Raw genomic sequence first — 15,576 nt, 5'->3', positions numbered from 1 at the left:
CCCTTTGCACTCCAGACTGCATTTCCTGTGTTTGGACTTCTACCAGGCCAGCAGGAGTCCAAAGTCTGTGCAAAAAATAGGGGGAAATGTGCTCTGGACAAGTAGGGAGATACCTAGTGGCAGCTTTTTTTAAACACAAAACATAGAAAACTTCATTTTTTTTATACAAAGTATATTAGGAAGATTTTTTATTTACCATAAGGAGTGCAATAGCAAAAATGTATTTTAATCATAGTGTCCTGTCAATAAATAGCGAAAGGTAAAAAAAAAATTAACACCCGCACTCACCAGTTCAGCAGTTTCAGAAATTCAGACTTTTATTTGTCCTTGTTCACAAGCATATAAGCAATCACCCTGTGCAGGGAGGGAAAGCGACTCCAAGCCGCATGCAGGGGTGTACTACAGAAACAACAGAACTGTTTCGCTTCAGTGACGCATCTTCTGGTTTCCTGATAGCTGATACTAACAGAGGTGTGTAAATAGGGGAGGGGGAGGGACCCATCACCGTAACTACACAATAAAACAAATGCAAAATATATTTATTGAATAGTATTAATAACATCAGTATCTATATGCATGCAATGTTAGAGAAAAGAGCTTAAATCATTTCTTTAGTTTAAAGGGGTACTCCGGTTACTTATATTAAAAAATATTAATCCTTCCAGTACTTATTAGCTGCTGAATACTATACTACAGAGGAAATTATTTTCTTTTTGAAACACAGAGCTCTCTGCTGAATCACGAGCACAGTGCTCTGTGCTGACATCTATGTCCATTTTAGGAACTGTCCAGAGCGGCAAATGTTTTCTTTGGGGATTTTCTCCTTCACCGGACAGTTCCTAAAATGGACAGAGATGTCAGCAGAGAGCACTGTGCTCGTGATGTCAGCAGAGAGCTCTGTGTTCCAAAAAGATAAGAATTTCCTCTGTAGTATTCAGCAGCTTATAAGTACTGGAAGGATTAAGATTTTTTAATAGAAGCAATTTACAAATCTGTTTAACTTTTTGGCACCAGTTGATTTAAGATGGGGGATAAGATGTCTAGGGGCGGAGTAGCCCTTTAAAGGGTTAAGCCTACGGGCCAAGTGCTCTGAGTCTCATTATCTAAGTTGCCTTGCATTGAAGAAGCTTAGTATGCCTATCAACACCTTGTGGTTGACAGGGGATATATTGTAGACCAGCAAATCATAATCCCTCAATATCTCTTTTGTGTACCTCTTCCATTTGAGCAATAAAACAAGTGGCACCTATTTTTGTGTGCAATGAATACAAATGTTCACGAAATCCTATACATAGATTTCTACTTGTTTTACCCACATGGGCAGATTAAACAATAGACAACAAACTGGGTTTTGCAAGAAATAAAGTAATTAACAAAGCCTACAAAGTCTTCTTTTGTCCCATCCTAGATGATCAAAATGTCGTCCGCATACCCTAAAAATAATTTCACAAAACGAGTGAAAGGATTCCACGGTGGTGTGGACGTACATTTGTTCAAAAACAGCCAGGAAAATATTTGCATACATGCATTATACGGGTGTCCCCATGGCCGTACCAATGTATACAATGAAGTACACAATGAAGGTTCTCAGTGACAAAGTTAAACCCTGTGGATTTACCTCTCCCCATCAAGTAAATCCACAGGGTTTATTAACTAACAATGAATGAGTAAATTACTTAATTCTGCCAAAACACAATTCATGATCTATTGTTTAATCTGCCCTTGTGGACTGTTCTATGTGGGCAAAACAAAGAAAAATCCATGTTTAAGATTTTGTAAACATTTGTATTCATTGCACACAAAAATAGATGCCACTCGTTTTATTGCTCACATGGAAGAGGTCCACATGGGAGATATTGAGGGATTATGATTTGCTCGTCTACAATATATCCCCTGTCAACCACAAGGCGTCGATAGGCATACTAAACTGCTTCAATGCAAGGCAACTTGGATAATGAGACTCAGAGCACTTGGCCCGTAGGCTTATCGAAAGAAATTATTTAAGCTCTTTTGTCTAATCTTGCATGCATATGGATCCTGACGGTATTAATACTATTTAATAAATATATTTTGTATTTGTTTTATTGTGTAGTTATGGTGATGGGTCACTCGCCCTCCCCTATTCCCACACCTCTGTTAGTGTCAGCTATCAGGAAACCAGAAGATGCGTCAATGACACGAAACAGTTCTGTAGTTCTGTAGTACGCCCCTGCATGCGGCTTGGAGTCGCTTTCCCTCCTGGCACCTGGTGATTGCTCATATGCTTGTGAACAAGGACGAATACAAGTCTGCATTGCTGAAACTGCTGAACCGGTGAGTGCGGGTGTTCATTTTTCTACCTTTTTGTTATGTATTGAGATTATGGACTTGCTTCGCTGTAGTAGCCGGCACCCTGGACACAGGCTTAACTAACCTGGATACCCCTGGTTGTGGCGACAGTCCTATAGGACAGTGTAGTGCCCATATTTTACTTTTGTGCTTTTGGATTTAATATACAATGTGTTACAGTACAAAGGGTAAAAAAAAAACAGCACATAAAGAAAAGAAGCAGATTGCAGATATAATTGTTGTAATCACTGGTGAATTCTGTCATCTCATACATAATAGAACTGATGTACACAACAATAAACTTAACTGTTACTGTACTACTTTATTTTATTTTTTTTAAAGTAACAGTTTTTTTGTAAGGCAATAAGTATGCTTAAAACTTTTTATATAATGTAGATAATATCATTATATTATTGTCTTATTATTTGTAATATACGTTGGTTAAAAAATGTGTACATTTTTGTCCCTACAGCTATTGTTTGTGTGTCTCTATGAGGAGACCAAATACAGAAAGTGTGGGTGGACAAGCAGGGCTCTGTACACTGAGGACAAGCAGGGCTCTGTACACCGAGGACAAGCAGGGCTCTGTGCACCGAGGACCAGCAGGACTCAGTACACCGAGGACAAGCAGGGCTCTGTGCACCGAGGACAAGCAGGACTCTGTACACTGAGGACAAGCAGGGTTCTGTATACTGAGGACAAGCAGGGCTCTGTACACTGAGGACAAGCAGGGCTCTGTACACTGAGGACAAGCAGGGCTCTGTGCACTGTGGACAAGCAGGGCTCTGTACACTGAGGACAAGCAGGGCTCTGTACACTGAGTACAAGAAGGGCTCTGCACTCTGAGGCTCTATGACACGCCCCTAGCTCACACAGCAGGATGATTGACAAGCCAGGAGCCTGCACAGAGCCCTACTTCTGCTGCCCTCACTTCCTGTAGTGGGACTCCTCACAGATACACGCAGGCAATAGCTGCAGTGACAGCATTTTTTCACCCAAAAATGTAAGCATTTTTTTTATCAATGTATATTACAAATATACATATAATGGTATCATCTACATTTTATCAAAAGTTTTTGTTGGTGACAGGTACACTTTAAAATTGTCCTCTTCTGACCCCTATAACTGTTTTGTTTTCCATATATGCGGCTGTATGAGGGCAAAATCTCTTCGTTTTTATTGTTAACCCTTTTGTGGATATGACTTTTTTCTATCACGTTATTCCATTTTTTTCCCCTTTGATGATAAGACCAAAAATCAGCAATTTATGATATCTTTTTACATTTATGCTGTTCACCATATGCAATGGTAAACATTTAATTTTAACATATGGGCCATTTCCACACATTGACAATACCAAATATGTTTGTTTGTTTATTTATTCATTTCCTTTTTTTTTATTTGTGGATGGGCCTTATTTGTGTTTTCCCAAATTTTTTTGGATTTTCTTTTTTTTAATTCTTTAAGTCTATTTTCTTTAGATTGTTCAGTGTTATGCATTGGCATAGCACTGATCTGTACAATCAACAATCTACTTGTATCGCTTACCAGATGGCAGACCATACAAGAAGTTCCCTAGAGAGCTGCTCAGAGCAGGTAAGTAGACCTTTGTCCACCATCTTCACTCATTGGACCCCTTGCAAGCGTGATGTGGGTGGTACAATAAGAGTCCCCAAAACCCGCAACTGCTTTAGATGCTATGATCAACACTGATAATGGTATCTTAAGGGTAAAAGCGGGCATCATCTCCTATGCTTGCATCATCATGGTGCGCCAAGTATCAGGGAACCATGACCTACATTTTCACCATGGCTCCATTAGTGGTTTTCCCAGTAAGGTAAATAGGTCTTAAGGGGAAACTCCACCAACAGACATCTTATCCTCTACCACGCAATCTTTGTGCAGCACCCGTGCCACACCCGACATTCTAAACATTAAGTTTAGAACGCTGGGTTTACGCACCCGGAGATGTGGCGTCACGCCAAGTCCCCTTGTGACACCACGCCACCCTCTATTCATGTCTATGGGAGGGGGGTGTGATGGCCACATAGCTTAATTGGAGTCTCTTGTCTCAGTCTCTAATATGCATTCAAGCAAGGGGATTGTGGGAAGGAATATGGAACATCACATGGGGCACCAAAACATTCACCCAGAGATGTAGAGTAATGTGGGGCTGAGCTGTGATAAAGAGATTGTGGTTGAAGGAACTGTGATGCGGGTGTAGAGGGCAGAAATTGTGTTTTTCGGCCTTGAAGAAAACAAAAAAGGACAAAATAGAAGGGGCCATGGCTTGTAACCTGGACCGACACACACACACCAGGAGATGCAAAGCAGAGCTTGTGGAAGAAGGTACCAGAAGTTTCATCAGTATCTCCAGCCATCTGGAAATGATGGTGGAACATAGACAAACACATTGGAGAAAATTTAGCAAAGGATTTAGACGGAAGGATTTGTCGCACAGAAAGTCGCAGTCTAAATATGTGCAACTTTTCTACGACTTTTGCTTTAGAGGATTATTGGAACATGACGCATTCTAGTCTGTTGTAGATGGAAAAATGCATTGGTGCTGAATTTATCAATTGCGACTTTTTGCGAAAATTTGCATCGGGCGAAAATACGCTGAAAATGTCAGACCATGCTGGAGCAGGTTTAAATAAAGTCTGAAGCATAGATCCAGAAGTCTGAGCCGTGCGACTGGTCTATATTGATTGGTCTATATTGATGTGGGACATAGACAACTTTGATAAATCTCCCCCACTGCGTTATATATATATATATACTGTATAAATATAGCTTCTGATAGGCTAACCTTTGCAACCTCACAATACAAGAAGTAGATGACTACCAAGCAGTGCATTTATGGCACTGCTTGGATTAAAGAAAAGAAGAGGCCATGATCTGCTTCATGTTAGTGTTTTAATTTACTAGATAATTTACCTATTGTGGTTACATAATCCAAAACATTTCTTAATATGACACCCAGGCCAGCCACTAGAATACAAAATACCTCACTGGATACAATATTCCTAAATTATCAGTAATGTGCAAAACTTAGAGTAGAGTGCCATCTAGTGACAGAATTGGTAAGTGAATTATGTGCTGTAGTGAATCTGTCCGCCTATGTCTGTGATGTACGGTACTAATGGCGGAGGAAGAGGTTACATTAGATCATGAATAGTACCTGGAGTATATAGCCAGAACCATGAGTAATACAAATTTACAAGTTGTTACATTAATTTTTAACCCCTTAAGGATGCAGGGTTTTTCCATTTTCATTTTTTTATGACTTATTTTTTGCGCCACCAATTCTACTTTGCAGTGACATTAGTCATTTTACCAAAATATCCACGGCAAAGCAAAAAAAAAAATTAATTGTGCGACAAAATTGAAGAAAAAATGCCATTTTGTAACTTTTGGGGGCTTCCATTTCTACGCAGTGCATTTTTTGGTATAACTGATATTTACTCTTTTTTCTGTAGGTCCATACGATTAAAATGATACCCTACTTATATAGGTTTGATTTTGTCGTACTTCTGGAAAAAATCATAACTACATGCAGGAAAATTTTAATTTTTAAATTGTCATCTTCTGACCCCTATAACTTTTTTATTTTCCCGCGTATGGGCTGGTATGAGGGCTAATTTTTTGCGCCATGATCTGAAGTTTTATTGGTACCAATTTTATATTGACCGGATCACTTTTTATTAATTTTTTCATTAAATAAAAAGTGACCAAAAATACGCTATCTAGTATTTTGGAATTTTTTTGCGAGTACGCCATTGACCAAGCAGTTTAATTAATGATATATTTTTATAGTTCAGATATTTTCGCACGCGGCGATACCACATATGTTTATTTTTATTTACACAGTTTTTTTTTAATGGGAAAAGGGGGGTGATTCTTACCTTTGTTATGGAAGGGGTTAAATGACCTTTATTACCTTTTTTTTCACACTTCTTTTTTTGTAGTGTACTAGCCCCCCTAGTGGCTATTACACTGCACATACCGATCTCATACACAGATCATTGCCGTGCATTGACACGCCAAAGATCAGTGTTATTGGCGGTCGATTGCTCAAGCCTGGATTTCAGGCTTGGAGCAATCAAACGCTGATTGGACGCAGGAGGCAGGTAATGGGACCTCCGCTCACATTCTAGCTGATCGGGACATCGCGATTTCACCGCGATGGTCCCGGTCAGCCCGACTGAGCTGCCGGGAAGCTTTTACTTTCATTTTGAACGCCGCATCTAAAGGGTTAATAGCGTGCAGCACATCAATCGGTGCCACACGCTATTAGCCCAGGGTCTCGGCTGTCATTAGCCGCTGGGACCGACCCGGCGTTGTATAGCGGGACCGGGCGCAGGGCGTACAGGTATGCCCTGCGACCTTAAAGGGGTAGTCCAGTGGTGAAAAACTTATCCCCTATCCTAAGGATAGGGGATAAGTTTCAGATCACAGGGGGGGGGGGGGGTCCGACCACTGGGGCCCCCCAAGATCTCCTGTATGGGGCCCGGCTCGCTGGCGAGATAGCACGTGTTGACTACCAGACGAAGCGGCGGCCAACACGCCCCTTCAATACAACTCTATGGAAGAATGCTCCACTTCTGCCATAGAGTTGTATAGAGGGGGCGTGTCAGCTACCGCTTTATGCAGTGGTCAACACGCCCTTTCCTGCAGGCTGTCGGGGCCCCGTACAGGAGATCGCAGGGGGCCCCAACGCCCCCCCCCCCCCCCCCGCGCGATCTGAAACTTGACCCCTATCCTTAGGATAGGGGATACGTTTTTCACCACTGGATATCTCCTTTAAGAGGTTAATAACATTATTAAGTGTCTGTATTTGTTATGGAATTACACTACAAACAGTGATAAGGCATGCTGGCAAACAACTGCCCTTTATCCTGCCCAAAAAAATGCCAGTTAAAAGTCCTCAGATCATCACACCAGCAGTCTGTCGCATCACAGGAAAGGCAGGATTAAAGCGCTCACCTTGAGGCTTTCATATTCAAACTCGACCATAGACAGATCCCAAACATCACTAGTATTCATTGATAAGGACCATACAATTCCAGGCTGTAGCAGTCCAGGTTTTTCATTCGTGACACCACTGCAAACTAAGTCAACAGTAGCTGCCAGTAGTCAGCACAATTGTGTTAACATGGGTAGTGAAGGGAAATACCTTATCACTTTGTGACACCAGGGCACCGTTAGCCTATATACACAGTCTGAGGTTGGAGACAGCTTCTCCTGGTCCAGACATGGGGAGTAAAGGAACACACCGACATCAGGTTACGGATAACTGTCTTTACTGAGAAGGGTGCAGATAGTATTACATGGACAGTCTGGTGCAGAGTGAGAGGATGCAGCTTAACCCCTTGGGAGCCCTGTTGCCTTGCTGGGACTTGTGGTGCTTTCACCCAATGAATTGATACTGACTTCAGAAACTTGAAGATTGATCCTGGTAGCTAGGGTTCTATCAAGGTCTTGTAGCTTCCTTCGCCAGAGCACGAACTTCCACCGTGCGAGTGATCCTTGCAGAATGACCGAAGTAGATTTGATCTGAGCCTTCCCTTAGAGCTCTCCACATACAATACACCTTACACCTTTACCACACTGATGCTCAGAAACAACTGGACTTAGACTGGGGCAATTCCTCCCCACTACACTATATGGGCAAGAATTTAGGGGTTCCCATTGGCAGGCAGGGTCATATGGGGTACACTGCTCCTCTGCTTAAAGGCATAGTAACACATAAATAACATACATGAGAATAACAAATTAATTATAAAAATATATTAACTCTTCGCAAAGTGCTGAAACATAATTAATATAGCAATAAGTCTTCCAGTGGGCCCAACACCTGTACCGCAGGTCTGCCAGAAGCAGTCTGGAGCCACAGGACAGCCTTTGGTGCTGGGACACCACACAATGACACCAAATTTCCTTTTGCTTAGTGCCTGAAAATGGTCTGGACAGAAACATGCATGTGTAATGAAGGTGTAACCTGTGTCTGGATGGTGAACAACGAAATTGCAGGAACTGCTTATATTTATTGGCTTATCCACAGCCTGTTCGCTGTGTGTGCTTTCAAGTAGCCAACCCTCCCAACAGCTTAGTCAGAATAGCCTAGATGGAGGGTGGGGGGAGGATTTGTCGAAACAACCATCCTGCTTATCTCAGTCCAATGATGTGCCCTCTCTCAAACTCCGTCAGCTTGGCAAAATGTCTTGGGTTACATTGTAGAGGCATGTATAATAGTCTGTGCTCTTTCACTGTGGTACACTACCCAAAATTAGCCTCTGAGAGCTCTTTATATAGGGCAGCAAGGGTAGCAAATTTACACCTAATTGTGGCAAGACCCAGCGTCTATTCACACCGCACCTGTAACTAGTTATGTCACATAACTAAATGTTGTGTTTTGTAGCAATCCGACAATTCTGTCAGTTAGTGTAATTACAAACCATTAAAAAAAAAAATACACCAATATCACATGTTTATGACATCACAGAATATCTGGTCTGCTACAAAAACCTCAAGTCCAAGTTTAGAAACATATCTCTGACATTAGAAGTAGCCGATAACATCTCTGGGATGAGAAGGCAGGATATGTCTCGGCAATAGGGGTATAGAGAGTTATTAGGTACAGTGGGGAAGGGTATTTAAAGCATACTGGTCAGATCCCACAAAAAAAATAAAAAATAACTGTTATATCTTGTAGTGTGAAACCAGCTGGAGGCACATGATTGGTAAAACTCTGTGTTACAGCAGTGTTGCTGCTGGCTGTGTTCCTCCTGCAGCCTTGTCAATCAGCCATCTTGTGTCCATGACCATTGGACACACTAATGCTTATGTGGGACTCATCAGTGTCACAGGGAGTATGGGTATTTTATAAAATGTGATATTTTTTTTAAAGAAGTATTTTACAAAACAATTGTTTTGCCAAGATGTATAACACAGTATAAAACATTTCTATATCTGACAGTGCCCATTTAAGGCACAGATTATTAAACAGTGTCTTATTGGATGTTTGTCTTAGATATGCGAGAACCTGTAGGTTAAAAGCTGAGACAGGATATTATCCTGATCTATAAGGGGGTCTAGTATTACAAAGGGGTTAGTTTGTTTTTCCTTTTTAGTGTTATGGTTAATTTTTGGGGAGTCCTTTTGGTTTTTCCTTTTTCCCTAAATGCATGTAGTATAATAGTGTATTTATAGAAATATGCATATATCTGTGATGGTAGTACCTATTCATTATAGAGATCTGGTCCAGGTTTTTGTAGTCGTCCAAATGTTTCATGATGTCAAGAAAATGTAACCCTGGAGGGTTTTATACATACTGTGGCTTGGTTGTATGTTCTTATGCCAAGACAAAGGGTAAAGTAGACCCGAAACGCATCAGCGTTCTCTGTCCAGTGTTATTTGTCACTTGTTGTATGAAGCAATAAAGTTCCTTCTTTTTAACCGCACCGAGAAGCTGGAGGTGTCCGGTGAATGAAGGTGGAAGCTGTTATCCCATGATTTGAACGCACAGTCTAGTTCAGGCATAGGAAACCTTCGGCACTGCAGATGTTTTGGACATGGATATAGTAAGCTCCCTGCAGACACAGCCAAAACATATACTGCGATATTTGGAGCAAACAAAAATTTGTATCAAACAAAAAACATTGGCCACTAATTAATCAGCACATTTAGATATCAAAACGACACTGGGGGTTATTTATAAACGTGATCCAGACTTTTTTCTCAGGTTTTGAGTCCAAAAAAAATTAAATTAAATAAAAATAAAAAGAAAAGCAAAACTCTCCATTTTACAAGAAGAACCCAATAAGGGGGCATGGCCATGGGCGAAAGGGGGTGCGGTCCTGACAAAAGGGGCGTGTCCCCAAAAGTTTTGAAAAATCCCAATATATTAACTAAGGTTTCCACATAAAATGTGGTGGATTTGAGCTGGGAAAAAACAGACAGAACAGTTAAAAAAAAAAAAAAAAAAAAAAAGCAAAATGTAGGGAAAAGTGCAAGATGTAGGAAAACCTTAGTGAATACCTTGGAAAAATACCTGTCAGGAATCAAAACTCCACTCCACTCTTAGTAAGAGAACCTCAATTGTGTTAAAGGGGTTGTCCAGTGAAAAACAACTTCTCCCCTTTTAACAGTGTAGGAGAAAAGTATCTGATAGCGGGGGTGCGCAGCACGTGCTCCATTAATTTCGATGGCAGTGCTGAACAGGCCGGAGTGATGTACTCTGGAATCTCCGGCACTCCCATAGAAATAATGGAGTGCATACAGGCTACAGCACACCCTTCTCTCAGAGAGTCGGGGTCGCGTTCAGGAGAATAAGGGAGGGCTTAGCAGTCAGACCCCCTGTGATTAGGCACATTCTTTAACTACAAAAATTATACACGTCCCTATCCACAAAAAAGTAAACATGTGAACGCAGTCTTAAATGGTTGTCCAGTGAAAGACTGTTCACATGTTGCTTTTCTGCAGTGATTTTGCTAAATAGCGATAAAAACTGCACAATTTCACCGCAATTCGTGTTTTTACTGTAATTTTTTCTTTCAATAGTTTTTTTTTACAATTGTGGCAAAAAACTGCAAAAACACATGGGAAGAGATCAAAACCTGAGCAGAGGAAAAGCTGCCCAGTTGCCCATAGCAACCAATCAGATTTGCACAAGAGCTTTTAAAAATGAAAGAAGTAATCTGATTGGTTGATACGGGCAATTTTTCCTCTGTACAGATTTTGATAAATCTCCCCTTTGTGAACAAAACCTTAAAGGTGGACATTCACTATAAGGTAATCCACTTCTACTGTAATGCGTCATAGAAAGAATACTAAATTCATAAGAGAATTTATAAGATCATTTATTCTATGCAAAAAGTTAAATACAACCAAGGTCTGATTGTCAAATAAGTAAAAACATTTCATTTATGTTAAACTTTATTTCTTTTAGTCACTTAAGATATTTTGATCATGAGGATGTTTTTTAAAGAGATTAGCAGATGAAAATTAAGACACTGATCAAAGTTAGATGTCAGACATAAAACACAACAAAGAAAAAATCGTAAAAAAATGAAAATAAAAAAAAAGTCAAGTGCAGGCAAAGGACAACCAAATGCCATCCTATTAGGTGGGAACAACAACATGGAATGGGTTTATTTTTTATCTATGGTACAGTATTATAAGGCATTTTGGATAATGTCACATATTGGGCTTTACTCATCTAACCTGTCTTACAAAAAACTTGCCCTTGTTGCCAATACCAACCAATCAGAAGCACAGCTTTATTTTTGGGGCAGTTTAAAAGAACAAAAAAAAAGCTAAAGCTTTTTTTTATTAGACTGGTTTGATAAAAATCCATCCCACTGAATCTTTGCATAGCTTGGGTTGTCTTCAAATGAAGATGTGCACTGGAATGCAGGGACTATAGAGCAACCAACGAACCGACAACTAATCTGAGTCTTCGTCATCAAGGTATTCTTCTGCATTGCTAGACGATCGTACAAGGTCTAGGAAAACAAAAGAGGAGGATTAAGATCTATAGAACAAGCGAAATACTGTACATTGAGCAGCCTGGATGTGTCCATCTAGAACTTATAATAAAATAAAGATTGTGTCTCAGTGTAGTCCAGGCTTTGTCAGTATCACTGAAGAAAACCTGACTTTATATAACACTATGGATTAAAGGGGTACTCCGCTGGAAAACATATACATATATAAACACACACGTTTGTTTATTTATTTATTTATATTTATTTTTATATATATATATATATATATATATTTTTTTTTTTTATAAAGAAAACCAGTCAGCCTGTTCACCTACACTAAACCCAATCCACTGGGTTATAGTGTGTGTGTGTGTGTGTGTGTGTGTGTGTGTGTGTGTGTGTGTGTGTGTGTGTGAGTGAGAGAACAGGATTCAAACGAGGGGTCACTTACTTATTTTGCGTCAACTAGCTGTAAAGATATATGCTTCTAAAGTTCTGTGATTTCTAATATAAATAGTGCAGTGAAGGAGTCTCCCCTGCCGGCTGCCCGCCTCTCCCTTCCGCCGGAGTAAAGCTCCTAAGCCTGCTCCCCCCCCCACTGCATATTCATTAGCTTCAACTCCACGTCCTAGTGACGTGGAGTCACAGCTCATGTGATTGCAGCGCTCTCTCTGAAGAGTGCATGCACTGCTCTCCCCAGCTCTCATGTCCTGATGGCCCCGCGCCATCACCATAGAAGGCAATGCAATGCTGTGGAATTTTGCCACAAAGAATGAACATGTTCAGTCTTATCACCCAGATCAATTTCGGCAGCAGAGATCAGCTCTGGTTTTCTATTCCCGGATAACCACTAGAATGGTACTTTACATGGTACAAAAGAACCTGCAGAAAGTCTTTGGTAAAACTAAAAAAAAAAAATCTAAGTAAATAAATCACCACTCAATAAATAGATCCTTAAACTGAAGAATAGTGTTAAAAGGGAATTTCACCCCAGAGGTTGAATCATGAACAAAATAGTTTTAAAATAATAAACAGAATGTTAAAGGATCACCAAGAACATTGTAAAATATAGACTTTACCTTGCCCTTGTCTCTTTTTAAGCAGTGAGGCACATTGTGCATTTGTAGCCATATCCAAGGCCAACTTTTTCTCATTATTCCGTAAATCTGTTCTTGCACCTGTGAAAATTATAATAATATACTGAGGTCATATCAAAGTAAGTGTGATGGTTGTCGTGCTCACAAAAGAGATGTTACAATATTAAGTGCATACTGAAAAAGCAACTGTGCTACTAAACTACATTTTTTGATAAAACACACTACAAAAATATTTTCCTTGAACATTTACTTCCTAACCACCTTCCCACTGTGTCTGTGATTATAAGTAGGGATCGATCGATTATCGGCACGGCCGATATTCACGTTTTTCCCCCCTTCTCGGTATCGGCTTCTAACCTGCCGATAATGCGCAAAACAAGGCATGTGCACGAATCGCAGGACTTCAGTCCCGGCCCTGAACTTAATGCCGGGACTGAAGTCCCGCGATTCGTGCGCACGCCTTGTTTTGCCGTGCGGAGCAATTGCCTGACAGCTGACAGCATGGTGGAGCAGAAGCTGTCAGCTGTCCCGCTCCTCCACTCCCTCACCTTTCTCACTCTGCTTCATTCTTGCAGTGGGAGCGAGAGCCACGGGGACGCCATCCACGGCAGGCCGGCGTGATGACATCACATCATCGCGCCGGCGCCCGGAGATCACGTCCCTGCAGCTCTCACTCACAGTGCAAGAACGTAGCAGCGTGTGAGGTGAGCACTGCTCGGGTGCTGTATGGATGGACGGGCAAATTATAAGTGAGGGGGGCAAATTTTAAGTGAGGGGCACATATATGGGGGGTATTATATGTGAGGAACACAGGACGGGGGGGGATTATATGTGGCGGCACATGACAGCCCCCCCTGTCATGTGCCCATATAAAGCCCCCCTGACTTATAATACCCTCTGTCCTGTACCCTCACATATAATGCCCCATGAGGGGGCAGGACATGTGGCATTATATGTGAGGGGCACTGGACAGGGGGCAATATATGTGAGGGGCACAGGACAGGGGGGGTATTCTAAGTCAGGGGGGCATTATATGATTATATGGGCACATGACAGGGGTGGGCTGTCATGTGCCCCCACATATAATCGACCCGTCATGTGCCCCTCATACATAATACCCCTGTCCTGTGACCCCCACATAAAATGCCCCCTGACATGTGCCCCTCATATATAATGCCCCATATCTTGTTCCCCTCACATATAATGCCCCCTGTTCTGCACCCTCAGGGGGCATTATATGTGAAGTGCACAGGACATGGGGCATTATATATGAGGGGCACAGGACGGGGGGGGGGTATTATAAGTCAGGGGTGCTTTATACAGGCAGGGGAGAGAAGCAAGTGGCGGAGGCGGTCTCTGGCACCGCAAAAGCCACTACAGTTCATTGATTTAAAGCGCCCGCTTTAAATCAATGATCTGCAGCGGCTTCGGGGGGGGGGGGGGGGGGGGCTGCGGAGGGAGAGAAATAGCCCATAATTTATACCGGAATATCGGCATAAATTATCGGCTATCGGCCTTAACCTCCACAGATTATCGGTATCGGCCCTAAAAAAAAAAAACGATATCGGTAAATCCCTAATTATAAGCACTAGAATCCTGAGAATGATCTAGTCATAATTGAGGACATGGGTGTTCTGGGATGCAGGATTTTGGGATTATAAAAAGACAAACCCTACATGGCAGTGATATGTCCACTTGTTACCATGCACCGCCTCAGCATTTACACCTGCATATAGGTGCTATGGCATAAAATGTACTCCCATGGCTGATAGATGCGGTGTAGACGTGACTGTGGCCAAGTTGGGCGTAACATTTTAAATATCTAACACTTAACATCCCCAGCACACTTTTCTTTTTTACTTATTTGAAACATGTTTATGTTTACAATAAGAACCCCCCTTTTAGGGCTTCTCTAAAGAATAAAAAAAAAATTGTAAAAATTTACCTTTCAAAAGCAACAATTCTACAATGTCGGCATATCCTTTCCATGCAGCAGCATGCAGAGCTGTGTCACCGAGCTTGTTCTGATGAATAGAAACAAAATTATTAATGTGGTTCTCATATTATCCCAAAATCCAAGACAAGTATACAGATATCACATTTATTTAAACACTTAGGGAAGGTTCACACCTTACAGGCATTTTTGCTGCAGATTTTGCTAACCACTGAAATCTACAGCAGCAAATCTAGAGCAAAAATATGCATGTGTGAACGTATAACCAAATGAAGAAAAGGTAGTCCAGCAGTCCCTTTAAAACGTAGATCCTTTATTGAACTTTTTCTTACAAATGCAGAGCACACACCATACACCTTCACCTAGCCAACAAACCTCTCCTATGGACGCGTTTCGAACGCATGCGCGTTCTTGATCACCACGATGGTGATCAAGAACGCGCATGCGTTCGAAACGCGTCCATAGGAGAGGTTTGTTGACTAGATGAAGGTGTATGGTGTGTGTGCTCTGCATTTTTAATAAAAAGTTCAATAAAGGATCTACGTTTTAAAGGGACTGCTGGACTACCTTTTCTTCATTTGCTTACAAGAACCAAGCCGGGCCGGGCTCGAGTCCTTGCAGACCATGGAGGAGGTGAGCTGAGAGAACTTTATTTCTTATTCATGTGTGAACGTACCCTTAAACTAAAAATAAGAAGCTATGTGTGTAA

At 41.4% G+C, this 15,576-nt stretch overlaps 1 protein-coding gene across 1 annotated transcript in view; it reads right to left on the bottom strand.

Annotated features, from left to right (window-relative positions):
* Window positions 1-11,173: 11,173 nt before the first annotated feature.
* OSTF1 (osteoclast stimulating factor 1) overlaps window positions 11,174-15,576 on the bottom strand; it is a 45,784-nt gene continuing 41,381 nt past the window's right edge. The window contains exons 8-10 of the mRNA XM_056523296.1: window positions 14,859-14,937; window positions 12,896-12,994; window positions 11,174-11,834 (exon numbers count right to left, since the gene is read on the bottom strand). Coding sequence (XP_056379271.1) covers window positions 11,776-11,834; window positions 12,896-12,994; window positions 14,859-14,937 — 237 coding nt within the window. The 3' untranslated portion in view covers window positions 11,174-11,775. The remainder of the gene's footprint in view (window positions 11,835-12,895; window positions 12,995-14,858; window positions 14,938-15,576) is intronic.

Source organism: Hyla sarda, chromosome 1 (assembly GCF_029499605.1).
Source record: "Hyla sarda isolate aHylSar1 chromosome 1, aHylSar1.hap1, whole genome shotgun sequence".
Taxonomy (NCBI): domain Eukaryota; kingdom Metazoa; phylum Chordata; class Amphibia; order Anura; family Hylidae; genus Hyla; species Hyla sarda.
Note: the sequence above shows the minus strand (reverse complement) of the source record. Positions and strands in the feature narration are given on the sequence as shown.